This window comes from Desmodus rotundus, chromosome 7, assembly GCF_022682495.2.
Source record: "Desmodus rotundus isolate HL8 chromosome 7, HLdesRot8A.1, whole genome shotgun sequence".
Taxonomy (NCBI): Eukaryota; Metazoa; Chordata; class Mammalia; order Chiroptera; family Phyllostomidae; genus Desmodus; species Desmodus rotundus.
The window spans coordinates 112,845,053-112,871,701 of NC_071393.1; the positions used below are offsets into that span (position 1 = coordinate 112,845,053).

At 46.3% G+C, this 26,649-nt stretch overlaps 1 protein-coding gene across 4 annotated transcripts in view; it reads left to right on the forward strand.

Moving 5' to 3' along the window:
• Positions 1-26,649, forward strand: part of SMOC1 (SPARC related modular calcium binding 1) — a 137,711-nt gene that overhangs the window by 54,233 nt on the left and 56,829 nt on the right. For all 4 annotated transcript variants that reach the window (XM_053928464.2, XM_053928465.2, XM_053928466.2 and 1 more), the window contains exons 2-3: positions 9,043-9,208; positions 10,350-10,462. In XM_053928464.2, coding sequence (XP_053784439.1) covers positions 9,043-9,208; positions 10,350-10,462 — 279 coding nt within the window. The remainder of the gene's footprint in view (positions 1-9,042; positions 9,209-10,349; positions 10,463-26,649) is intronic.

Sequence of the window (26,649 nt, forward strand, 5' to 3'; positions counted from 1 at the left end):
GGGGGCCTATGGGAGGTCTGCTGTTCAAAACAAACATTCTTTGGAATTATTTTTGTTAGTTTTGTGCTTTTTCCTCTTTTTTGTTTATTGATATGTGATTTACATGCAGTACGAGTCACCCCTTTTAGGTGTGCACTTTTATGAATTTTGACAAGTTTATGTAGTTGTATCCCACCCCGTTCTATCATGCTCTCTGCCCCGACCTCCAATCCCTGGCAATCGCTGATCTGGTTTCTGTTCACACAGTTTTGCTTTCTTCGGAATGTCACTTATACATGGAATCATACTGCATGTAGCTTTTTGAGCCTGGCTCCTTTCACTTAGAAGAATGCTTCATATTTTGGAAGCTTAGTGACATTTTATCTGCACCCACCTTTCAGCAGACTGGCACGGGGCATGGGTTGGGGGTGTGGATGGAGTCTGCGTGAGTTTCAGCCCAGGGTCCCAATTGCTTTGTCAAACTCACCGACCCCTCTTTCCTTCGCCTCCCACAATGGCACCTGGTGTAAGACAGTCTTCCCCCCACCCTGCCCCCCGGGTCCTGACCAGTCATCCCTGTGGTTGTAGGGGGCACAGTGGAGGAGGAAAGCTGGGTGGATGGGGTGGGGTGACCACTAAATTCCTCCCTTGGGGAGGGGCGGGTGGGGTGACGAAGGTCAGGCCTCTCCTGGCTAAAACAACAGAAGTGGTTCCAGCTGCCGAACAGCTGGAGGGGGATGTCTGCTTTCCCTCAGCAGCGTGAAAAGCCCTTTAATCGGGGCATGCTGTTGTCAGGCCCGGCAGTGGAGGTGTGTGGAAGAAGAGCAGAGCTGTGTGGTGCAGACCGCCCCTTCCCTTTGACCTCCCTTATCTGCCCTCCTCCATCTTCAGGAGCCCACTCCGAGCGCCTGCTCGAGGCCCCCCCTTTGCACCTGTGTAAATGCAGTGGCTGTGGGGTCAGGGAAGGGTGAGAGCGAGCTGGCAGAAACAGGGGTGTGGATTCTCAATGCAGATGATGGATGAGATAGTGGGTGGGTGAGTGATGTTTTAATGGGAAACCGCTCTTTGCCCCCAAAGACATGGGCCCCAGAGAAAAAGGCAACAGTTGGGTTTTGGAGATGAGGAAGCAAGTGACAAGAGGCGGACGGACAGTCCCCGGTTGGAGAGTGAGAGGCCGAGCTGTAGCTGGACATCTGGAATGTGCTCGTTCCTTTCTGTTCCAGGCACCAGCTCCAGGAGTGGAGCAGCTCTTTTCCCCTTTCAATAGCAGATCTGCCTCCCAGAAATGCGCTTCAGTGCCTGAGTTCTAAAGACTTGAGCTGGACTTTGATTTACAAACATGATAGGAAAAGTACCCCTCCCTTAGGAAAGCTCTCTTTGCTTGAAGAGCCCTTCTCTCCTGTCCGCCAGAGGGGCCACCACCAGAGCTGACAGCAGAGTCCCCTCTGCCCCTCTGCCAGCCTCTGGGGCTCAGGGCTGCATTCCCTGCGTGGAAGGAGGCAGTGTGCTGTAGTAGAGAGAATCTGGGCTTTTAGAGTCAGACTTAAAGGCATGCGCCACCACTTGCTAGCTCATCCTGGCTGAACCTCAGTTTCCTCCTCCTTCTTTCAATCAATCAACATTGATGGAGCACCCACTCTAGGCAAGGCCCCTGCTGGGCACTGGGGATCCCACAGTGTGGCACCCAGCAAATCTTGGTTCCTGCCTGCAGGGAGCTTACAGCTTAGTGGGGAGGATGAGCAAGAAACATAATCGAACAGTTAGTCATTTAATTACAGTTGTGACTAAGGCCACAGAAGAAAGGAGGGGGTGTACAGAGGCTTACCACAGGGGCCCTAACCTACTCGGGAAGTAAATGCCCCAAGGAAGCTGCATTTTCTCTGAGATCAGAAGGATGAGCAGGAGCTTATGAGGCAGAAGCACAGTATAGGGATCAGAAGGAGCAGCATGTGCCAGGCCTGGAAGCAGGAAGGACAGGGCAACGGGGCTGAGGAATTCTACCCAGCCAGGGGCCCAGGCATCAGGGTCCATCTGTTCCCCACTTGGCAGGCACACACGTTCCCCTCCCCATTCCTTCCCAGTAGGCATTTGTGGATGGAGCTGGAAACTCACAATTATTTACAACCTTAATTCTGTGGAAAAATGAATTCAGGGTGTGAAAAATCTGACTTATAAGTGAATCCATTTTATTATCTGGCTGTTGTTCTTACTCGAGTGCATACATATGGTAGCTGTCAGAAAAACCAGAGTGCTAATCACATTGGCTGTTAAATTATCCTCATTTCAGGCTCAGCCACCCTGGGCATCTCAGATTACTGCCTGACTTACGGGTGACAGGAGTTATCTGCAGGGTGGTGGAAAGGCTTCCTGGGGGGCTGCGGGAGGTGATTCTCAGGCTAAGGCCAGCCTCCTTGGGATTGGATTCCATGGGGACTTAGTGATGATATGCTGTGGTAGATGAACACTGTCTCAGCCACTTGGTACATTCTCTTCAATGACTTAGGGTTCCCCGCCCCCTTCCCTTTAATTCGAGGAAAAAAGTTACTGTGTTTAATATATGGGTTTCCTTATCTAATAGATGTTTCCTAAAAGGGGGAAAAAAAGAACAACCCTGGCCGGTGTGGCTCAGTGGTTTGGAGTGTTGTCCCGTAAACTGAAAGGCTGCGGGTTCAATTCCCGGTCAGGGCACATGCCTGGGTTGTGGGTTCAGTCCCTTGTCAGGGCACGTGCTCTAGGCAACCAATTGACATTTCTCTCTCACGCTGATGTTTCTCTCCCTCTCTCCCTCTCTTCCCCCCTCTCTTAAATCAATAAGCATGTCCTTGGGTGAGGTTAAAAAAATTAAAAAAAGAACTGTTTTCATTACTCTATGCTCAATTGAGAGCTTTAAGCTTTTGGCAACATTTGGACAAAGAATCTCTCTTGTTATAGTAAATAACAGAAAAAGGAGTTTTTAATCTAGGGTATAATATAGGCAAGGTTTGCTATTCACCCATTCATTCTTTGGGTATGTATTGAACAACTGCTTTAGAGCAGGCACTGCTAGGTCCTGTGTATGTAAAGAGGAATAAGACGGTCTTTTCTGGGCGTGTAAACACATACATGGTAAAGCAGGACATTGAGGATTTTGATAGAAGTATGAACACAATGCAGCTGCAGATTCAAGGAAGCCAATGGTGGTGCTTAAAGCACGAAAGGGTGTGCTTTTTAAGGCGATAACCTAGGTGACTGCATGGAATTTGAACTTGAATAGGGAAGAAAGGCTAGGGGCAAAAAGTCAAACATCTAGGTGAGAGATAAAGGACTGAATAAAGTCATCATGAATAAGAAGAAAGCCAGCTGGAGAGAGAGGCCTTGCCAGCCCCCCAGCCATTTCAGCCCCTCCAGCCGAGACACCAGAGAGTGACGTTCTGGTGGATATTCCGGCCCCAGCAGAGCTCCCAACTGAATGCAGCCTGGTGTGTTTCCTCACCTGACACCACATGGAGCTGAAGAGGCTCCCCGCTGAGCCCAGCCAACCCACAGAATTGAGAAAAATCATAAATCATTGTTTGAAGACATCAAGTTTGGGAGTGGTTTGTTTTGCAGCAATAGATAAATAAAGCAAAAATGGTAAGAGTACCTGAAGCTGTGTTACACGTGAGTTTATTAACAAACCCCCCTCCAATTAGTTACTCTTGGCCTGTGATTTTTGACTCTGATATCATAAAGGGGAAGGCAACTTGCTGCCCCAAACTGTGGCTGTCTCACTTCCGAACCCAGTGGACGGGCCACTGTGCTGGTTGTGTAGTGTGGTTCCTATCCTCTTCTACACCTGGGAAACGTGCAGAGGTGACGCGTGCTACCAGAAAAATACCCGGGTACACCGTTACACACAGGTTACGTCAGCATGGTACAGGTGGACGTTAAGACCATGAAACCAGCTCCATATTGGAAAGAATCAAACACTTCCCTGATGGAATCTTAGGCTGCCTCTGTTGTTGCCTTTATTGTCATGGAAACTTGGCAGTCAGTCAAACCTAACACGGCTTGTGGTACTGGAGTGGTCTCTCTGAGCAAAAGCTGTGGCAGGGTTTACATTCTACTCTGCTGGAGACCGCAGGGCTGGGGTCAGCAGGCCTGCGTTTCAGACAGAGGGACTGTTGGTCTAATGTAGATTTCTCCCCCATCTCTTCTAGGAGAAGAACGCCCCCACTGGTAGCTTACTATTCCAGTAGGGAGGATGGATTGTTTATATGTATTTCAAGTGCCTGTCCTACTTTACAAATGTGAGCAGACCACAAAATGTTGTGTGTTTGCTTTGGAATCATGCGCTCCCCAAGGAGAGAGGGAGGGAGAAGATTGCAAATGCACAATTGTCCCGGCCCCTTTTGTTTGGTTTCCTTATTACGTAATCATATTTAACATAATTATTTTGTTTTTGTTGTCTTTTGGTTAGGACGAAGGAAGGGAATGTATGTGAGGATTTTTATGAAAATACTATTTTCCCCCAGAGGGAAATGGTTCAGTGTTTGCCTCACTGGGGAGACAGCTTGCCTCTGCCTGAGACCAAAAGTTTCCGCTAACTGTGGTTGCTCTTGAGCCCACAGCAGACTTCTGTGGCTCCGAGGTTCAGGTCTCAGCAGGGTGACTCAGGCCCTGAGTTTTGTCCGTGTGCTGAGACAACTGACTCAGGCCACAGGCTGGTGCTGGAGATTCCTAGCCTGTACCTCCTGTCACCTGCAGAAGAGAGGACAGAAATCTGCCTTCGTGACTTCAGGTGGACTGTGATGAACTACTGGGATTCCTGCTGTTGGACCATAAGTAACGAACTGATTTCATGTCCAGGTTCAGAATGTGGGAATTATCCTCAGAATCTGCTTCTTTTCTCCTCCGGGGTCCAAGCTATCTGAGCATAGCCCAAGGAGGGGGGTTCCAGTGAGGGTGAACCTTGCTCCCCTCCCCTCTCTAACTGTGCTCTTGAATATAGTGACCACCAGCCACATGTGGCTGTACAAATTTAAGTTAACCCAAATGAAATGCAACTAAAAATTTCATTCCTCAGTTGCATTAACTACATTGTAGTTCTTAATAGCCACACGTAGCTGGTGTCTACCATATTGGATAGCCCAGATGTAGAACATGCTCATTACTGCAGAAAGTTCTGCAGGACTGTGTGGCTTTGTGGCCTTGCAGAGACCCTGGGATTAAACCCTCTCCTGTCCTGCAGTGTCCTGCACCCTTATGGTGTCATCTTGCTTGCTCATTGACCCCGGGGTGCAAGCTCATTGAGGGCAGGACCGTGTTGGTTTTGTTCTGCTTCCCATGCCTCCTGCATGGGCTCGTCACAGTGCTCGCTTGTTGAGAACAAAAGTAGCTGAATGGGCGGTGACCCCTTGGGGCCCGGGAGGTTCGGGTGGCCCCATTAGAGTGTAGTCATCCTATCAAAACTCCATTTTATAGAACTCATGGCCTTCTTTTTTTTTTTTAAACAATCATAAACACACACAGTCCCTAAAACAGATGGAAACCAAACACCACAGATGATTGAAGATGGTCTTTAGCAAGGGCGCTGTGCTGTCTCAGAACTTTCTTTCTTGGCCTCAGGGATCAGTAATTTTTAGACTGAACCTTTGGGAGCTCTTCTGAAGCTGGAAGGCTTCCATGTGTTGGGGTAGGTGGGGCTTCTTCTGAGGCTCTTTAACCTGTCTGTTGTAGACAGAGTGTTCCCCAAATTATTAAGCTGGTCTCTGGCACAGCCGCTGTGGCATTTCTGTTGGCCCAGAGAAGGCCATTTCCAAACCAAATGAATGGCCTGCAGTTCCATGACATGATGACGCCTGCAGCTGTCATCCGCTGTGAGCTGGGGAAGAGACAGCTGGGTAACCTCCTTGTTAACAAGGAAATGTCTTTCTTGGTCCCTTTATTTTTTGTGTATGTGAACAAAATCCTTATGAGGAGCTTCTCCCAGTAGGCTTAAAGTGGGCAGGGCTATCTTATTGACATCTTCAGCAGTTAGTATCTGGCACACAGTAGGCTCTTGGTGAAGAGTTTTTGACTTTGTGAATCAGTTTTGCAGTTGGGTGGGAATTGGGTTTTTTTGCAGTGTTACTCTGTAAGAACGAAAGCAGCATGGTTTAGTGTTAAGAGTGTGGCTCTGGGGCCAGGCCATGGGTAGAAGTGCCAGCATGGCCATGTACATGCTGTTTAATCTTGGAGAGGTTGCCTGACTCCTCTGGGCTTTAGTTTTTTCATCTGTAAAATGAAGATTGTAACAGATCCTGCCTGATAGGGTTATTGTGAAGATTAATTTGTTAGCATATCGTAAGTGATATCTAATTATCACCTGCTATTATTATTATTCTTCAGACTTCAGGTCTGGCTCCCAGATCCCTCTGTGAGCAAGGATGAATTCCGTGGTTTTCCCAGGTGTTAGAAGGGAGATCTTTCCACCCTCATGCAATCATGAAAACAGAGGGCATGCCGTTCCTTGGCTCCCGCTGATTCATGTGGCAACGTAACCTAACAAATGGGTCTTAAAATTCAGGGTATTACTCCATGGAAGTAGCCCTGACTTCCATGGACAAGGCGAGCGTGGTGTGACGATAGCAGTGCCTTACCCTGCCCTTGGCCAGCCTTGGTGTGAGGACACTGATCCTACCGTCTGGCCTGGCGTCTGCTGCTCACCAGGGAGAATCACGGAGCCAGGTCTGGCTGCATTTCTAGGTGGCAGCCAGATTAGGAATGGCTCTGAGGGAGTCACACTGAGGGATAAAGAGAGGCTGGCTATGTTGTTTGCAGTAACCTTTGTCCTGTGCCCATCCAGGAGCCTTTGGCCAGGGCTTGGCAAGCCTGCTGCATTCAGCTGGGCCTCTGGGACCCAAGCTTTCCCTGGTGCACTGTCAGTTGTAGGCTGGGAGGGCTGTAGTGGCAGAGGGGCCAGGGGTTGGCCATGGGAAACACGCACCTCTCAGCCTCAGAGGTGGCTGAAATTCTAGGGTGGAGCTAGGGCAGGAAGCTGTGGACCCCAGCCGCCCACCATGTAGTTCAGAAAGGATGGGGAAAGCTCAGAGCAGGGAGGTAGAGAAGAGGCCCAGGAATCCCTGGGGTGGCAGGAGCCTGGGAGGCCAGGCCTGTCACATCGCACCAGCTGGTTCTGAGGCAGTGCTGTGTGGGAAATGCCACGGCGGGGATGCATTCCTTCACAAAGAATTGCACTGCACTGGATGCTGGATGCACTCACAGGCAGAATAGACATTTTTCTTGTCATTGCAGGGCCCTGAGTTGGGGCTTCCATTGTTAGTCAAAGCCACAAATGAGTTCATCACCACAAACTGTGTTAAGAGCCACGAAGGAAAAGTGGGGTGTGAGATACAAGGGGACCCAGCCTCACCTGGGGGAGTCAGGGAAATCCTCCCAGAGATGACCTGAGCCAAAATCTGAAGTAGGGGTGGGAGAGATGGGAGAAGGAGCAGTGTGTCCAAAGGCCTGGCGGTGGAACAAATGTGGCTCCTCTGGGTAAAAAGCAAGTTGGAGTGCCTGACTGGCAGCCAGCAAGGGGTGGGAGACAGAGCAGGAAGTCCTGAGGCCAGAGAGGGGACCCCAGGACCAGAACACGCAAGAGCAGTGAGATACCACTCAAGGGCAACAGATTTGGTTCTCTCTTTTCTCTCTCTCTCTCTTTTTTTTATTATAGTTCAAGTATAGTTGTCTCCATTTTCTCCCCACGCCAGCATCCCCCCTCCCACCCTCGATCCTACCCCCCTTTGGCTTTGTCCATGTGTCCTTTATACATGTTCCTTGACAACCCTTCCCCCTTTTCCCCTGCTATCCCCTCCCACCTCCCCTCTGGTTATTGTCAGTTTGTTCTTTATTTCAATGCCTCTGGTTATATTTTGCTTGCTTGTTTGTTTTGTTGATTAGGTTCCACTTATAGGTGAGATCATATGGTATTTGTCTTCCACCACCTGGCTTATTTCACTTAGCATAAAGCTCTCCAGTTCCATCCATGCTGTTGCGAAGGGTAGGAGCTCCTTCTTTCTTTCTGCTGCGTAGAATTACATCATGTAAATGTACCATAGTTTTTTGATCCACTCGTTTGCTGATGGGCACTTAGGTTGCTTCCAGTACTTGGCTATTGTATATTGCGCTGCTATGAACATTGGGGTGCGTGGGTTCTTTTGGATTGGTGTTTCAGGGTTATTAGGATATAATCCCAGCAGTGGAACTGCTGGGTCAAAAGGCAGTTCCATTTTTAGTTTTCTGAGGAAATTCCATACCGTTTTCCACAGTGGCTGCACCAGTCTGCATTCCCACCAACACTGTACTTGGATTCCCTTTTCTCCGCATCCTCGTCAGCACTTATTGTTTGTTGATTTGTTTATGATGGCCATTCTGGCCGATGTGAGGTGGTATCTCACTGTGGTTTTAATTTGCATCTCTCTGATGGCTAGTGATGCTGAGCATCCTTTCATATGTCTCTGGGCCCTCTGTATGTCCTCACTGGAGAAGTGTCTGTTCGGGTCCTTTGCCCATTTTTTAATTGTATTGTTTGTCTTCCTAGAGTGGAGTTATGTGATATTGGTTCTCAATATTACTTCTTAATAAATAAAAGTTTCCAAAGATGGAATTTAGAGATTGCCAGGGAGTTCCTAATTTGGGAAGTGCCAGAAGAGATGACTCGTGATCATCTTCATGGGTGGAAAAGCAGAATGACTCCGTGGTAAAAGCTTTGATTTGACTTCTGGCCAGTCTTGGTTCAAACTCATCACTTACAGCGATGTAACACGGGGCAAATTACGTCTTTCTAAGCTTCCTGTTTTTTTTTAATCTGCAAAATAGGCAGTTTCTATTTCATAGGGTTGTTGTGAGGATTAATGAGATAGCTCCTGCATGTGAATCACTTAGCCCAAGTGCCTTCCTTGGTTAGACGTTGTGGCTGCTCGGTTCCCTTCTACTTCTCGGGTTTAATAACTTTGGCTTTATTCTGGGCTTGCTCACACACACCGGTATCATAAGTCATGGACTCACCCCTGATTTTCTCACAAGAGTAACCTCTATGCCCTTTCACTTTTTTCAATCTAGTTTCTCATAAGTGACCGCGACCCTCAGTGCAACCTCCACTGCTCCAGGACTCAACCCAAACCCATCTGTGCCTCTGATGGCAGGTCCTATGAGTCCATGTGTGAGTACCAGCGAGCCAAGTGCAGAGACCCAACCCTGGGTGTGGTACATCGAGGTCGATGCAAAGGTGAGTGTGTGCATCTCCATTCCGCCCAGGAGAGGTGCCTGAGCACCGCAGCTTCCGGCACAGTGCACTCCCTGTGGGGGCAGTTCAGAATGAGTCTATTTATTCGGTGTGTAATCCTATCTCCCCACCCTTTCTACCAGGGAATATGAGGAGAACTGGTCTACCTGAAGGTATGAGCACTCTTCTGTCTTTCAAACACTGTCACCAGGCTCGGGCTTAAAGAGAGGCCCTGCTGTGTGACTAGTGCTGTTTATTTCTGTTTTTATTTTCTAAATGGGCATGCTTCAAATGGCAAGACATTGTTGCTGGCTTATGAATAGGGGTTCCAAATTTTTGATCAAGAGACGTGTTTTATTTTTTTGTTTGCTCACATGTTTGAAAATATTTAAAAAAAAACATTTGAGACATCTAAAAATCAGGAGATGCATCATAAAAATCTGGATGTTTGTTCTTCTCATAAAATATTGGAAGCTTTGAGAATGTTAGGTCTGTGTTTCCTCCCACAAGGCAACACGTGGCTAGAGCTGAGTAGCAGCTACCTCCTTTAAAGGGAAACATGTTCTCCAGTTTGTCACAGTCTTCAGCATTCCCTATGGTGTCTCCAAGCTGAATGACATCCTTGGCATACCCAGCTCGCTTCTCTAATTTATGTCACTCTCCTACACCCTGTGGATGTTTGAATTTGTGACTCTGGACTGCTTAAAGCCATTATCATGAGAGGCTCAGCGGGACACTCTAGAGCCTCTGATTTTCCAAAGAAAGTGCTTGCCATTTTTGAATATAAAACATCTTTGAGGCCCCTTCGACTTGCATGTTTTTCAATAAACCCTGTGAAAAACAATAGTAATGGAACAATTTTTCCTGAGTGGGGTGGGGATACTTGGGAGAAGAAATAAGTAGAACGTGGTGTAAATACAACTCCCCCACTCTCCTAAGAATAACAGGGAAGAAGATGAGGCCAGTGGCACTCACTAGCCACTGCCCCTGTGTCGCTAGAAAAGCCCCCGCTGTGTGGACTCCCCCAAGGGCCACAGGAGTGGGGTTTTGTCAGCACTCTTAGAACTGGGCAGCCGTTTTGTTCTGTGGCTCTGGTATGGAATCCAAGTGGAGTACAAATATCCTCGCTCCTCTCCTCTTTTAGATGCCGGCCAGAGCAAGTGTCGCCTGGAGCGGGCTCAGGCCCTAGAGCAAGCCAAGAAGCCCCAGGAGGCGGTGTTTGTCCCAGAATGCAGCGAGGATGGCTCCTTTACCCAGGTGAGGCCCTGGCCACGTCTCCCAGGCCGTTTCCTGGACCGAGGCTGAGGGAGAGGGGAGCTGCTGAGCATGGGAAAGCCACTCCAAGCCTTGGCTTTCTGGGAAACAGCTGAAGGCTCTTTGACACCCTCTATGCTACCTTCTGGTGCCTGCGTCCCCCCTCCTGGACCCTCCACGCTTTCCTTTGCCAGCTGGCAGTGGGGCCTGAAAAGGCGTATGCAAGTCTGAGCCAGGAAACTGGCGTGGCGTGGTCCCCGTCCTCCCTGCTGGCCCTTTCCATTTTTCTCTTCTGTCAAATGGAGGCTGATTATTTTTTCTTATCCTTGCCAGTTTCCACGGGCAACCCTGGTATTCCCTTCACTGTTTATTGCTACCCCTCTGTGCACCCCTTCTGCCTACCCCCAAGCCCTCAGATGAAGCAGGGATCCCTTTGAGTACAAAGTGAGCTGTGGTTCTTGGACTACATGTGGGATGTGTGTGTGTGTAGTGCATAGTGTCTCTGTGTGTGCACGCATGTGCATGCACACTCATGTCTATGCAGGCATGTGCATACACTCATGTATATGCATGAATGTAGATTTTAAAGTTTCTTTTCAGGAAGTCCCACCTCTCCTCCTGCCCTGGTTAGAGCTTTGTGTAAAAGTAACGCTGGCTACGTAGGTGTTGGCACAGACTGTTGCTAAAACAGGCAGCATGGGACAATAGGGGCAATAGGCTGCTCCTTCCGAAGCTTGTAGGCCGGAGGTGGGACACAGCCTGGGGGCAGGAGGCAGCTGGATGAAGGTACTGTTGAATGGAACTGGGGAAGGTCGCTGGACAAGGGTGAGCTGGCTATGCAGTTGAGCAGGGTCTGGGGCCTCAGCTCCCTCTGTGCAAGAGAGTGGAGTTGGACAGAAGCGAAGGCTTCAGAGGTTTCAAAGCTTCCCTGTCATTCTGAATCAGTGGGGCAAAGGGCATGGGCTGGCCTCTGGTCCCATGGCTTTCAGGTTTCCTCTCCAGGCTGGGTCCGGGGGATTGCTGATTTCAGACTGACCCTCCAGCTTGGGAGGAAATGTGGAAGGGTGGTGGGGAAGTGATTGGGCTTCCTATTTTTAAAAGTTCCCAGCTGATTCAAATGTCCATCCAGGACCGAGGGCCACTGCATTAAACTGACTGTGGCTGCAATCCTGTGAGAGGTGCTTTTATTCATTTTCTCTCTTAAGCCTCTCCCCGGGTCTATGAGGTTGGTACCATCATCCCCACTTACAGAGAATGCAACCACAGCGGGGTGCAGAATGGCAGCCTGGGGTGCAGACTCAGCTCCCTCTTGCTCCGAAGGCCTCCATATTCCACTGTTCTCTGAACTGGCAGCTTTGAAGGGGACTCTGAAGTGGGGACTGGCAGAAGGCAGCCTAGTGCTGCAGTTCGCGCACTGGCCCTGGCCCTGGAGCCGTCCTGCCCGAGCGGGGCTCCCAGCCCTGACCTCTCGAGCAAGTCATGGAACTTCTCCGGGTCGTAGTTCCCTTATGTAAAAAAATGGGGATTACCTCCATCATTATACATGATAATAATTATTATTATATTTTACGTATTATGCTACCATTCTTTTTACTATCATTAGTGAGTACTGCTATAGCTTACCTCGTAAGCTTGTGGCGAGGGCTAAATGAGGTAAGGCCTGTAGTGCACTCGAAGCACATAAACTGCTGTATAAATGTCTGCCGTTATGGTCGTCATTCCCCCATATCTGCTCCGGTCCTGCCACTCACCTCTTCTCCAGATTTTCTGGGTGATGCCACTTAAAGAAAATAAAACCTTTTGTTGAACCTCCCCAAATTTGAAAATCGATGAGCTCCCTCATCAATTTGTTTATTATGTGTTCCAGTGACCAGAATGCAGGTGGTCTTTGTATACGGATTTGAGAACTCATGTATGGGGGAGAAGAGCAGACCTCTCTCAGCTGAGTTTGGGGCTGAGACAGGGTAAAGGTCATAGGGAGGAGGCAAAATCTTTTTTTCCCCCTTTCTCCAGGCTTGTGCAATCCTGAGTGTGTTGCTTATGAGAACGGGTGACCCCTGCCCTCCTGGGTTTGAAGTGTTTGCTGCCTCGTGACAGACAGCTGCGGGCCAGCTTTTGTTTTGGTGAGGCTGGGCCAGGCCAGGTGGTGTTTGCTGGGGAGAGGAACTTCCAGATTAGTCAGGGCAGGATTGCTAAGTGAGAGGCCCCTGAGGTTCAGCAAAGGCTGGGTAGACAGTCAGGAACCCCCTCATTTGTTTGACACGCTAAGCACTACCATGTGTCTGCCGGCTCAGGGCGGGTCACCCCGGTGGGCTGCCAGGCGGCCAGACAGCCGGCCGGTCCCTGTTCCGGTGATTGAAATGGATGTGCTTTTCCCCGTGATCAAAGGCACTGCAGTAACTTCACGAAATGCAGTTGTCTCTCTGAGTGTGCGTCCGTCGCACTGACGGGCTGCCAAACGGCGTGGGACAGAGTGCTTTTCTCCATCTCCCAACCTCCCCTATCACTTAGCTGGACTTGTTTTGTTTGTTTGTGTTTTAGGACCAAAACCCAGAGATCAGCCATGTTGCCTTAACATTCTTTATAATATTGATATGTATGTATCTTGGTGTTCATAACATATGTTAGCCCTGTGAATTACTACGGTAATCCAGTCTTGAAGCTTACGGAGGCAGTGAAGGGACCCAAGAGAAGCCACGTTTATCTGGAGTAGGGCACAGCTTGGGGTCTGTAAAGGGGCTCATGTGGGACACAATGGTCTTTGTTTTCTTCTTTGTTTTCCCTTGTCCTCTTCCCTTCAGACCCCTCTACCCCAACTCACGCAGCAGAGTGGTTGGTGCACATAAGATATGTCTGATTTTTAAAAACCTTGATGCCTACCGAGTCCACATCCCAGACCATTAAATCAGATTCTGGGGGTGGGACCCAGACATCGTGTTGTTTCAGGCTGATGCCAGAGTTTGGTCAAAGTTGCAAACAGCCCACTGCTGTCAGGGCTTCATCCCCCTTGGTCTCCATTGCATCACTGGAATGCGGAGTTAAGCCCTTTGGTGACCTGTTGAGTAACACTGCGGACTATGGTGTTTGTTCTCTGCTGTGGCCTTATCTGGTTTCTCTTCTGGATATCAGGAACGTGCCTCCAGACATCTGTTCTACCAAGTTCTCTGTAAGCAGTGTGTGATGCCGGAGCTGGTTCACAGAGTCACAGCTGTAGTGGAAAGGTATCGGATCACCCCACCAGGAAATGCTGGCTGGAGCTTGTCAAGCTTGTGCATCACTGAATGATAATGATGGCGACTCGGTGCTAGGCACTGAGTTTTACACCCACTAATCTTGTCTAGGGCCTTTCGAGGTTGTTATTAATAGCCTTATTTAGAATGGAAACCTGAGTTTCAGAGGGGTTGAACAGCTGGTTCAAGGTCACTAAGCTAAAAAGGATTTGCACCCAACCTGCCTAATTTCAAAGCCTGTGCTCTTAACTTTTATGCTATAGAAGGCGTCAATGTAATTCATTGTCCTCACAATTGTTATTCTAGAAGTCCCCTCTCTGATGCTGTGGACCAATCAGTCAAGTAGACATTTAAAAAAAATCCTTTCGATTATGGAAATTTTCAAATATACAAAAAAGTAGAAATAATAGTATAATGAATTTCATGTACTCATCACCCAGCTTCAACAATGATGTACATGTGGCTGATTCTGTTTCATCTTATTCCATTTGCATCTTCCACCCCAAACTGGATCGCTTCAAAGCAAATCCCAGACACACTATTTTTTCATCTCAGACGATTTGGAGCTCTCCTGTGTTCTGGGCTAAGTGCTGGTTGCTCTGGGGCAATTTGAGAAATGTCAAGGAGCTTCCATGCAGAAAAGATGTGAAAACATGATAAAGTAGCCAGCATACGAGATCATACACGTAACACTGGTTATATTTCATGTGCCCATTTACAAATTGGTAATTTAGAATCCTGAGTGTGTTTTATTGTTAAGAAAATATATAGAAATGAAAAATTTTCACATAAAAATCACCTTAAGCAAAACTAAAAGGTGAATGACACATGCTAGCCTTAATGCAAAAGACTAATATTATATAAAGAGCTCTTACGAACCAGAAAGAAAAAGACTCTAATAGAAACATGGACAAGAGATATCAACAAGCAGCTTACACAATAACAAATAGCCAATAAGTGAATGTGAATGAGATTATTTTCCTTAGTAATTAAGGAACTACAAATGAAAATAATGATGTGCCGTTTTGCTTACCAAACTGGTAAAAGTTGAAATATTCAGGCGTGGGTGAAGGGAAAAGGCTACCCCACATTGCAGTGGGGAAGATAAATCGGCACTGACTTTTTGTGTGATGATTTTGCAACACAGGTCAGAGATGTTTAATTGTGCCCACACCTCGAGCCTGAAGTTCTACTTCTAGGAATTTATTCTAAGTACATAATTTAAAATAACGTGCAAGTATTTAGCCACAGGGATTTCCAAGTAGTGCCGATAGTAGCAAAAACTTGGAAACAACTTAAATATCTAATGATAGGGAATTGCTTAGACAGACTATGAGGGCCACAGCACGCTTGTGAAATGGTGTGTTGCAGATGTGTGCATACGTGCATCTGTATGCATGTTAGGGACTTCCTGAGCCAAATAATTCAAGAGAGAACTATTTTCACTATTTTCTCAATAGGAAAGTTATATACACTTTGTAAAAAAAAATTCCGACAGTCCAGAAATACATAAGGGAGGAAGGTGAAGCCAGGGATTTCATCTTCCTGAAATAGGAACAACGACATCTATAACTCTCTAGATTTATTTTCTTTGTGTGTACTTATTATTTAAGAAAGAAATGGTATGATGTCATATATCATTCTGTAATACTTTCTTAAACAATTATATTGTGGACTTATTTCCAGGTTAATCACATGTACATTTACCTCATTTTTTAAATGGCTGCCTTGTATTTCATTGTATGAACGTACCATGAATCCTGGAAATTTGGGGATTGGAACTTTTGGGCAGTGAATATTGGGTCAAGAGGACCTGCGTGTTTTAAGGCATTTGACGCATGCTACCGAACTGCCTCTGTAGTGTTGTTGGGCCACAATGTGGCTGATCAGTGGTGGCTATGAAATACATTCCAAGCCATCTTAATTTTTTGCGTAGATGGATTTTAGTTCTAATAGTACTGTTGAATAGAAAACACCATTTGTAATGTTACGTTGATGTGAAACAATGTGTCAGGTTTCAGTGTTTGGGCTCCATGGTCTAGGAGCAGTCTTTCTTGATACAGCCTGTCTGGTACGAACACTTTTCCCATTTCTACTTGTTCTAATCACTGTTCCCCCACCAAGGCACACGTATACATACTCTTTTATTTCCGGAAGTCATTTTTCTTTCTTTTTTTCTTTTTTGCATATGGGGGCCTGGGGACTGTACTTTCTCCTTCATGATGTTTTGTTCTGAAGTTGGAAGCACAAAGAAAATGTGCTGTGGCTTTTTGGCAAGGACAGTGGGCTCCCCTTGTCTACATTTCTGTAACTCTTACTGTCATATTTGCCAAAACCTAAGGAACTGCAACATGTATCCTAAGTGCCTGAGCAGGCCTTGACGTTCATTTTCAGCTCCTCCTCCTCCCCACCCCCACAGTATAGCACTGGTCTTCCTGACGTCACTCCTGCAAGCCTGGGCCATGTGACTAGCTTGCCCTGGAAACAAACACCGGGCTTTACCACCTGGGCCTCCCTCTTCCAGATCCCCAGCTAGTACAGAAGGTGTCAGTGATGTTAGGGACTGGGAGCCTTTGTTCACTTCAGCAGATTAAGCATGACAGGCTGGAACACTGAGCATCCTCATAGAGTGAAGAGGTTTGTCCTATCTTTGACGAGTCTAGAGGTCCCCAAAGAGCCCAGCGACTCGGGACACCCCAGTACTAAGACTCTGGTTGCATCTATATGCTGGAGTGTTCTGAGCTTCTCCAGCCCGTTGGAATCCCCCCAAACACAGCCAGTTCTGTTTGTCTTAGTGGGTTGCACCCTGCTTTAGGCTCCCTCTGCCTGCTGCAGCATGCACAATACCAACTTTTCTCCTCGTTAATGCAGTCACACTGTTAAAAATTCAAACCCATCCTTTATGTATAGATGGCATGATGGTCAGTAGACCCATTGTTGCGCAAATGGTTACTTTTCTCTTTCCTTTCCTGGTGAAGTGCTCAATAAACATATTAGTATTGTTACAGTGTGAACATCTGCTGGACTAAGAGCATCTTACTACCTGCTTCACATGTGTTTTTCATTGAATTGTTTTGTTCCAAACAACCAAATAGTGAATGTGATAATTTATATGGAAATGCCCACTCTTTAGCACATATCAGCACATGTTTGGCAAATGTTAGTTTTCTTCCTCTTCAGGCCTCAGTTTGCTCAGCTGTAAAATGGGAGAGCTAGTTGAGCTATTCCAGAGGCCAGCAAACTGTGACCCATGGGCAGGCCACCTGGTTTTGTTCTTTAAAATAACAGCTTTATTGAGCTATGTGAAGTGATTTAAATGAGATAATCCACATACCATAAGATTTACCCTGTACAATTCAGTGTATACAATTCCTATATATAATTCGGTGGTTTTTAATATATTCACAGAGTTGTATAACCACCACCACCATCTAATGCCAGAATGTTTTCATGGCCCAAGAAGAAACCCTGTACCCATTAGCAGTCAGTCCCCATTACCCACACCCCTCAACCCCTAGCAACCACTAATCTACTTTCTATTTCTATGGATTAGCTTATTCTGGACATTTCATATAAATGGAGTCACATAATATGTATGTGGCCTTTGGTGACTGGCTTATTTTACATAGCAGAACGTTTTCAAGGTTCATTCATGTTATAATAGGAATCAGTACTCCATTCCTTTTTATTGTCCAATAATATTCCATTGTATGGATATTCCCCATTGTAAATCTGTTTGTCAGCTGATGGTCCTATGGGTTGTTCCCACTTCTTGGCTGTTAGAAAACATGCGCTCGTGCACTGCTGTGTGCAAGTTTTTGTGTGGATGCATGGTTACAATTCTCTTGGTAGATACCTGGAATTAGAATGGCTTGGTTTTATGACTCTATGTTTAAGCTTTCGAGGAATGGACAGACTGTTTTCCCAGGTGGCTGCACCATTTAACATCCCAACAGCAATGTCCGGGGACTCCAATTTCTTTACATCTTTGCAAACACTTGTTATTGTCTGTCTTCTTTGTTATAGCCATCCTCTTCTCTGTGAAGTGGTATCTCAGTGTGCTTTTGATTTGCATTTCCCTAATGACTACTTTTAAGTACATTTTATTGATTATGTTATTACAGTTGTCCCAATTTTTCCTCCTTTGCCCTCCTCATCCTGGTACCCTCATTCCCTCCAGCAATTCCTTAGTTCATGTCCATGGGTTATGGATATAAGTTCTTTGGCTTCTCCATTTCCTGTACTATTCTTAACATCCCGCTGTCTATTTTGTAGCTACCAATTATGCTTTTTTAATCCTTTCACCTTTTCCACCGTTCTCCCACCTTCCCCTCTCAGCTGATAACCCTCCAAATGATCTCCATACCTATGATTCTGTTCCTATTCTGCTTGTTTGCTTACTTTGTTTGTTTGTTTGTTTTTACATTCAATTGTTGATAGTTGTGAATTTGTTGCCTTGTTGATGTTCCTAGTTTTGATTTCCTTTTTCTTAAATAAGTCCTTTTAACATTTCATGTAATAATGGCTTGGTGATGATGAACTCCTTTAGCTTTACCTTGCCTGGGAAACACTTTATCTGCCCTTCCATTCTAAATGATAGCTTTGCTGGATAGAGTTGTAATCTAGGTTGTAAGTCCTTGCTTTTCATCTTTTTGAATACTTGCTGACAGTCCTTTCTTGCCTGGAAAGTTTCTTTGGAGAAATCAGCTCATAGTATGGAAACTCCTTTGTAGGTAACTCTCTGCTTTTCTCTTGCTGCCTTTAAGATTCTCTCTTTATCTTCTACCTTTGGCATTTTAATTATAATGTGTCTTGGTGTGGGCCTCTTCAGGTCTAACTTGTTTGGGACTCTCTGTGCTTCCTGGACTTGTGCATATTTTTCCTTTACCAAATTAGGGAAGTTTTCTTTCATTATTTGTTCAAATAAGTTTTCAATTTATTGCTCTTCCTCTTCTCCTTCTGGCACCACAATGATTCGGATGTTGGCATGTTTGGAGATGTTCCAGAGTCTTCTTATACTGTCCTTGTTTTTTTAAATTCTTGTTTCTTTTTTCTGTTCTGGTTGAATGTTTATTTCTTTCTTATGTTCCAAATCATTGATTTTGAATATCAGCTTCCTTCCCTTCACTGTTGGTTCCATGTAGATTTTTCTTTATTTCACTCAGTATAACCTTCATTTCTTCCTTTATGTTGTTGCTGTACTCAATGAGTTCTTTGGGCATCCTGAGCTCTGCATCTGATAGGTTGGCTATCTCCATTTTGCTTAATTCTTTCTCTGGGGTTTTGTTTACCCTTTCATTTGGACCATATTTCTTTGTCTCCTCAATTTGGCAGCCTCCCTGTGTTTATTTCAGTGTGTTAGGTAGAGCTGCTTTGACTTCCCATAAAAGGTACCCATCTGGATGAATGTAGCTTCTTTAAATCCTTGGTTGTTGGACTTCCATACAGATCAACTTTCTGACAGTTCTGGGTGTTATTTGTTTTGAGATTTAGTTGTAATTCCTTTTTGTGGTTGCACGAGGAAGCAAAATGTGTCTACCTACACCTCCATCTTGATGGGAACCTCCCTAATGACTATTGACATTGAGCATTCTTTCATGTGCTTTTTGGCTATTTGTTTATTTTCTTTGGAGAAATGTCTATTTAAAGCCTTTGTCTATTTTTAAATTCAGTTATTTGTCTTGATTATTGAGTTGCAAGAATTCTTTATGTATTCCAGATACAAGATCCTTATCAGCCATGTAATTTACAAGTATTGTCCCCCATCCTTGGGTGGATTTTTCACTTTCTTGATAATGTCTTTTAATGCACAAAAGTTTTAATTTTAATGAAAACAAATTTACCTACTTTTAAAAAACACACCTAAGAAACCATTCCCTAATTCAAGGTAACAAAGATTTACTCCTGTGTTATAAGAGTTTTATGGTTTTTGCTTTTGCATTTAGATTGGTGATCCATTTGAGTTCATTTTTGAACATGGTGTGAGGTGTTACACGTACATGTCCAGTAATCCCAGCACTATTTGTTGAAAAGTCTGTTCCTTCCCCCCTTAAATTGTCATGGCACCCTTGTGGAAAATCAGGTGACCATAAATATGAGGCTTTCCTTCTCTATTTTCAGTTCTATTCCACTGATCTACATGTCTATCCTTAAGTCAGCGCCACACTCTCTTTATTCCTATAGCTTTGCAGTAAGTCCTACGTTTTCCTTTTCCTTTTTAAATGAATGGTAAGGTGAGTGTTTTTCCGCACCCATGTGTGGAGTCAATGCCAGCTGCCATCACCAGCAGAGTGAGGAGATGGGAGCCCAGGAACCTGGAGCCTGTGCTGTGGTTTTAAGTTTTGTGACCAGTAGCAGTGTCCTTGGTTTGGTGTTTGCAAGGGAAGGGCAGGGTGGGGAGAGAAAGGTGCAAATGGGGGGTGGTTAGAAACTCTCTAGAATCACTAGAGAGCTCTCTACCTTCGGCAGGCTAACATTTCTTCTTTGAATCTATGAGCAGGGAAGAGATTTCTTTTTCAAATTAGAAACTGGGGGGTTACAGCAAGTCTTGGTGCCTTAGAGAAGTATTGCTGCCTGCGTGAGTCCAACATAGGGCTGGGCCTCCTCCTCTCCCTGCAGTGACATAGCCTCTGTGGTCATTAAGGTTCGGAGCACATCGAGTTCTGAAAAGGTGTAGAAACAGGAACCCTGGTGAGCACCAGCTAGCTGCCAGCTTCCCACGTGGGCTCTACTTCTCTCCTTCCAATGGTGATCTACATGACATGTAATTTGCAGTGAATATACAACCTCAGTTATGTTGCCATCAAAGCAAACTTTAAATTTGTAAATGATGGCAGGGACAGGGCCTGATTCATCCCTGTGCAGAAAGGACTTGTCTAGCAAGTGACTCATCTAATCTCCTGCATATAATGGGAGTCACCACTCTTGTCTTTCCAATGAGAGAACTGACACCCCCTGGGGTCACCCATCAGGTGCAGACATGTGCATTGAGATACGGGTGGATGGAGCGTGCTTTGTGCCAAGGACACTGGATCCATTGTGTCTTGTTGGGACTTGCTTACCCCAACCACCGCTCAGTCCTACTCTTCAATGGCTTTTCTCCTGCTGAATGGCTACTGAACATCCTTTCCCAGGTTGGCTGGCCTCATTTGCTTTGGAGCAAGCATGCAGACTCTGAGTGCTCCCAGGGGGCATGTACCCTGGTGAGGCCATCCCCACAGTTGGCCTATTGTGGAAATGAAAGAAGCAAGCTCCAGTAGGTATGTGCGGCTGCTCTTCTGCAAGGGGGTATACTTGGGAGAGAGAGCAGGACAGAGACCCGCTTGCCTGGCCTTCCTGCTGCCTGTGGGAATGGGGAGGCTCAGTGATGGGAGCTTCAATCACCACCTCTGCTGTTCTTTTTCAGATAACAACACTTATTTACATAGCACTTACTACCTGCCAGGCTGTTTTACAAGTGCCTGACACATATTAACCTACTCAATCCTCACCATGACCTGTGAGGTATTCAGTCCTCACTGTGACTTATGACACTATTATATGCCTATTTCATAGATGAAGAAATGGAACCCCAGAGAAATTGACTAGCTTGCCCAGGGTCACACAGCTTGCAGGTAGTAGAGTCGGGGTCAAACCCAAGCATCTGGCTGCAGAGTTCTTGGCCCTAATCGCTACTGTCTATGCTTCTCTAAAGGACATTGCATCTTTTAAAGTGATGGTGGCTATAGCATAGCCAGGGGGTGGTGACTCAGGTGAGTAAAGCTGGGAAATTATGTTCCATGAGGAATATTCCAAGCGGCCAGAGACGCATGGTTTGGAGATGAGAAGAATCAAAGGGTGGGGGGTGTGAAGGGAGAGACGACCAGAGGACTATGGGAGTGCCATCTTTGGGTGTTGGTCTGCGGATGACAGTGGTGTTTTAATGAAGAGTCTCATAGAGCCAGCCCAGGATCACTGAGCAAAATGTATAACGACTCAGATTCTGACTCAAAATATGCAAGAATGTTTTACAAGTGGACAATTCACAGATGGAATGTCTGTGACGCAGAGAGGATGTAACTTCCCACCCTGGGAAATGGGCAAGCAGAGACTGAACGCCCGAGTGGGGGTGGGGGAGAGCGGGGAGGCACACTGGGGAGGAGCTTAAACTGAAGACTCCTGGGAGGTAACTTGCACATGTTTTAGGATTTTATGAGATGGTAGCTAATGTTCAACCAGGTGGGCAGGCACACAGTAGGCCCACAGCAATCACTCAGGAACCACCCAGGCTGAGCCATTAATACCCACATTCAGGCCTCTTGCCCCTGCGCTGTGTGCGCATACAACGTGTCAGGTGACCCTGAGGTTGGTCTACTCAACTCTTTTGCAAAATTAAAGGGATCAGATTCTTTTGTCCATGTCAAGGTAGAGAGATGTAATCGGAACGCGAGAGGGAGGTGTGAAGGCAGGAAAGCTGAATTAAGTGTGAAGTCAGATACGGGAAGCCGGAAAGAGCTCGCGCCTCCTGCAGGCCACCCCTTGTCACAGCAGCAGCCAGACTTTCAGAGTTCGGAGCTAATCAAAGCTCCTACACAAGAGGGACTCTCATTGGGTATTTTTTTAAATAAAAACATATTTGATTGCCCTCCCCCATGGAAATAAAAGTGAATGAATTAGGTATCATATTTGCTGTTTACAAAACCTGGGCCATTCTAAGCACTAAACAGAGGGTCAGGAGTCAAGGAAATAAAGCCCTTTGAGTCCCTGAAGCCCTGATACCCAGGTTTTAAAAATATCTTAAGTGTGTGTTGGGGGAGGATGGTGTTCATACTTTTTGGAAAATATAAAAAAAAATGGTCTTCATCATGTACTTGGAAGCGTTGTAGTAACACTGACAATTAGGTAGTAGTTACAAATTTCCACCTTACTCCTAAGCAGCAAAAGTTCAATTTAGAGCAGGGTTGTAAAATCACAGAATTTTGGGTTAAAGAGGACCTCAGAAGTATCTGGTTCATCTTCCCCTTCCTTTCCCTACTCTGCCCTAATCCAGGGCTCACGTTCCACTGACAGTTTCTCACCAAGCGGTCATCTAACTTTTGCTTGATTGCCACCAGAGGCAGGAAGCTTATTATCGCCAACAATAACATGCATAATTTATTTTGGGACAGTTTAGTTGGAAAGTTTTTCTCTACGATGACTTGAGAGCTGCCTTCCTGTAATTTCCATCCGATGGCCCCGGCTCTAGCCGAGGGACTTTGTAGAATCCACAGAAATCCCACTTTCCACAGAAAAATTTGAAAACAGACAACCATTATGTCCATGTGCAATCCTGCCTTTTAGCCAACAAATATTTCTTTCTGCCTTGGCATAAATCCTTAGTTCTATCACTCATTCCCATATCATAGGGACTTCTGTCTCTCTTTCCTCCTGGCCTCTTTCTTCTGAATTCAGTATGGAGGGCCCTTCCCCAAACTGGAAACAAGATTTCAGATGTGCTCATAAACAGCCTGGGGAGGAACGGGACTGTCTCTCGTTCTACATACACCTCTCCTAACTAACATGGTGTCGGCAGCCATATTACACCATCATCTCATTAAAAAACATGATCAACAAAGAACCCCTTATTTGGGAGGATTTGACATTGAAGAGTTATCCTGCTTCCCCGTCCCTCCTCCTTTACATTCTGAAGGATGAGGTAGATACCGCAGAAGGAAACTTCCTCATTCCTTAGCAGACAGACAGTCCTCCCTAGGCCTGGCATGGAGCAGGGGACAGTGTTTACAGCCAACAAGGATAGCTAGGCTTTGAAGCTCTGGCCTCCCTCCTCCCTGTGCAGGGGAAGGGGGAGAGGATGAAATCAGTGTATGCGCCTGCTCCACACCCAACACTGCTTTAGATGCTTCATGCGGGGTGGGGCAAAAGTGGGTTTACCATTGTGAGTATGCCAGTTTATTGTTGTATTGTTGTTTATTAATTATTGTATAATTTTCCATATGAACGACTCTAAGCCTACTTTTGCCCCCACTGTGTATATCTTACTTCATTCTGTCTTCTCAATGACCTTCAAGGTGGACCCCATTAGCCTTATTTCATAGATAAGCTCAGAGAGGTTAAATGACTTTAGCAGAGTCACACAGCTTGTGGGAGGGAGGGTATTTAAACGTAGGTCATTTTTGCTCCAAAGCTGTTTTTCCTCCTGCATCTTGTTGTTTCTGAGCCAAACCTGAGTGAAGATGAGGAGGGCGTTTGTGGGATAACCTTTCCCACACTGAGGACAGAACACGCTCATGCGCGGCAGACCAAAGGGATGACTCCATCCCTTCCTTCTGCCCCCTGCCCCCCACCCCGCTGCCTTCCAGCTCTCTTCCATGGGTGAAATCACCCAGAAAAGTTAATGCTGCCATCACTAGATCCATGAATTAAAAGACCACATGTCATCAAAACGACTGGGCTGTAAAAACTTTGGAAAGCAGTATGGTCACGAGGCTCCTTGTTCGCATGGCCCCACCTAGAAAATTTTGTACTTGTTTTTTGAGTATTTCGTGATAATTGCCAGAAAGGGTGGTGTGAGAAGTTTCCTTTCAAACAGTGGTTCCTAAAGGGTAATCCCTGGACAGGCAGCCATGGCGTCACCTGGGAACTTGTTAGAAATGCTTCTTCTCTGGCTGACCCCAGACCTGATGAATCCAGAAACTCTGTGGGTGGGGCCCAGCCATCTGTTTTCATAGCTCCCCAGGTAAATCTAACCACACCCAATGAGCCATATTCTCCTGCAGCTCCTGATGGAGAGAGATGTTTTGGGGGCCTGGAGATTCATCTTCCAGCAAGAGCCCCTGGCTCCCCTGGGAAACACAGCTTCTCAGAGTTTCTGTAGAAAAGCCGACAAAGTGAAAATGGGTCTGCTCTGGAACAGAGTGGTCAGTGGGACCAACAGGAAGAACCTTAACTTTCCCTGTGCATTCATGTAATCCAAAGACTCCGTTCACTGATTTGGAGCAACTGGCAGATTAAAAATAAAACGACAGTTTCGTATTCCCACCACCCGAAGAGACATATAGCCACATGCCTTCTGCTTTTAGTTTAACTTTTTCCCACCAGGAAATGTTCAGGTACACGGTAGTAGTCACTTCATTTCAAGTTTGGTGGTTGCTACTAAGGATGCTCAGTCAGACCTGTCTCTTTGCATATGGTTCACATTTTCTATTTTACAAAAGAAGCACAAAGAAACAGGGCGGGGGAATAAAACCACAGGGTGAGAAGGGGCTGTGCCTTGGAGGGGATCCCAGTTGTCAGTGAAGGTCTGAGGCTGTTCAAGATAAATTTTTTTCAAACAAATACAGGGCTTGAGAAAGTGTTACAAAAAAGGGGGTGGGGGCTTGCTGGTGGGAAATTATTTTGAGGATAATGAGTGAAATGAGAGCCTGATAGATACCCAGACTGTAAAAATGTAGGTCTGGGAGAAGCAAAGAAATACGCCAAGGCCCTGAGCTTCATTATACTGCCTCTCTTTATTTTTTTTTAAAGCACATTTCTGAGAACACTAGTACCATGAAATGTGCCCCACACAAAATTAAGGGAGGGTCCCACAGTTAAATAAGTTTAGGAATTACTGCAAATGATCGCGTCCTCTCAGAGCAAAGTCATGAATTGATTTAAGGCTCTGAGATGTTCCACTGTCGAGACCTCATTTAATTTTAGTTAATCCAATATTTCCAAAGTTATTTGGGAAGAGAACCCCCACATCCTCAATAATTCCTAGTCACACCTCATAGATAGGACACCAGCTGCATCATCACTGTCTCAAAGTGGCGGAAGTAAAGGCGCTGGGAACTGAATAGAAAAGTGGGCATGCGCAGAAAAGACTGGTCTCCTAGGGAAGCAGGGGACCCTTCACAGGAGGGAAAGCAAAAGTCCAATGTCAGAGAAGGAGCTTTGGGATGTGAGATCTGACACCTGTCCGAGAACCACCCCCAAGAACAACCAAAGGAAAGTAGGCCGGCCACTGGGTACAGCAGAGACCCCCTTGCGGTCCCCCAAATAACTCCAGGAAATGCCTCACTCAAGCTGGAGCAAAAACCTCTCTTCCAGCTGCCTCCTTGATCTGAATTATTTATCCCATAGCCTCCTCCTCCCCTCAAAGAGTTCCATTTGCTGGAGATTACAGGCACAAAGCAACAATTAGTTCCCTCAGACACCCGCACACCTGCCACCTGCCACAATGAGGTGCTGGCGATCAGGCTGCCTTTCCACCTCTGGGCCTTGTTTGCCTCCTTTGTAAAATGTTTGGGTGTGACCGGGGCTGAAGTTTTCCCCAGCTCCGTCCACTCTGAAATGTTATGAGAGCTTGGACATGGGGGATTTGAAAACCTATGTGGCTGTGAACGTGCCGTGACACTTGAACAAATAACCTCTGCTCCCTGTGCCTCTCCTACGGAGGAGGTGCACCCGGGGTGACTGAGGCCCGAATGAGACAACGCATAGATCGTCAGGGGTGACTGAAGACCTCTCGAAAGTGCCGTAGAAGGTGGTGGTGCCTCCATTAGGGGTGTGGCACCCGTGGTCGTTGCTGCCTGGATGCATTCGTCTTTGCTGTTCTCCGTGCTCTCCCCCATTCACTCCCAGATGTGCTCTGTCCCCCGAGCCGGTGTTTGCTTCGCTCTTCTTTCCCCACCACTCACTCAACTACATCTGCCAGGAGGGCTGGCCTCCCACATCTGCCAGGTGTCTGGGAGCTGGGCTAAAGTTGAGGTTTAATAGGCTTAAAATAATTTCAGATTTTGTCTTAATTTGGACAGAAGTTGACCTGCAGTATACCGCTGGGCTGTTTATACAAAGGACTTCAAGCCAAAAATCTTAAGTATATGAGTCAGAGATGAAATTTACTTGCCTAAGAACACGCTGTTTTAGAGCATCTTTAGGAACACCAGTTACATTCAACAGTATAGTTACGCAGAGACCAACCTCACTTAAGTTGACGAACAA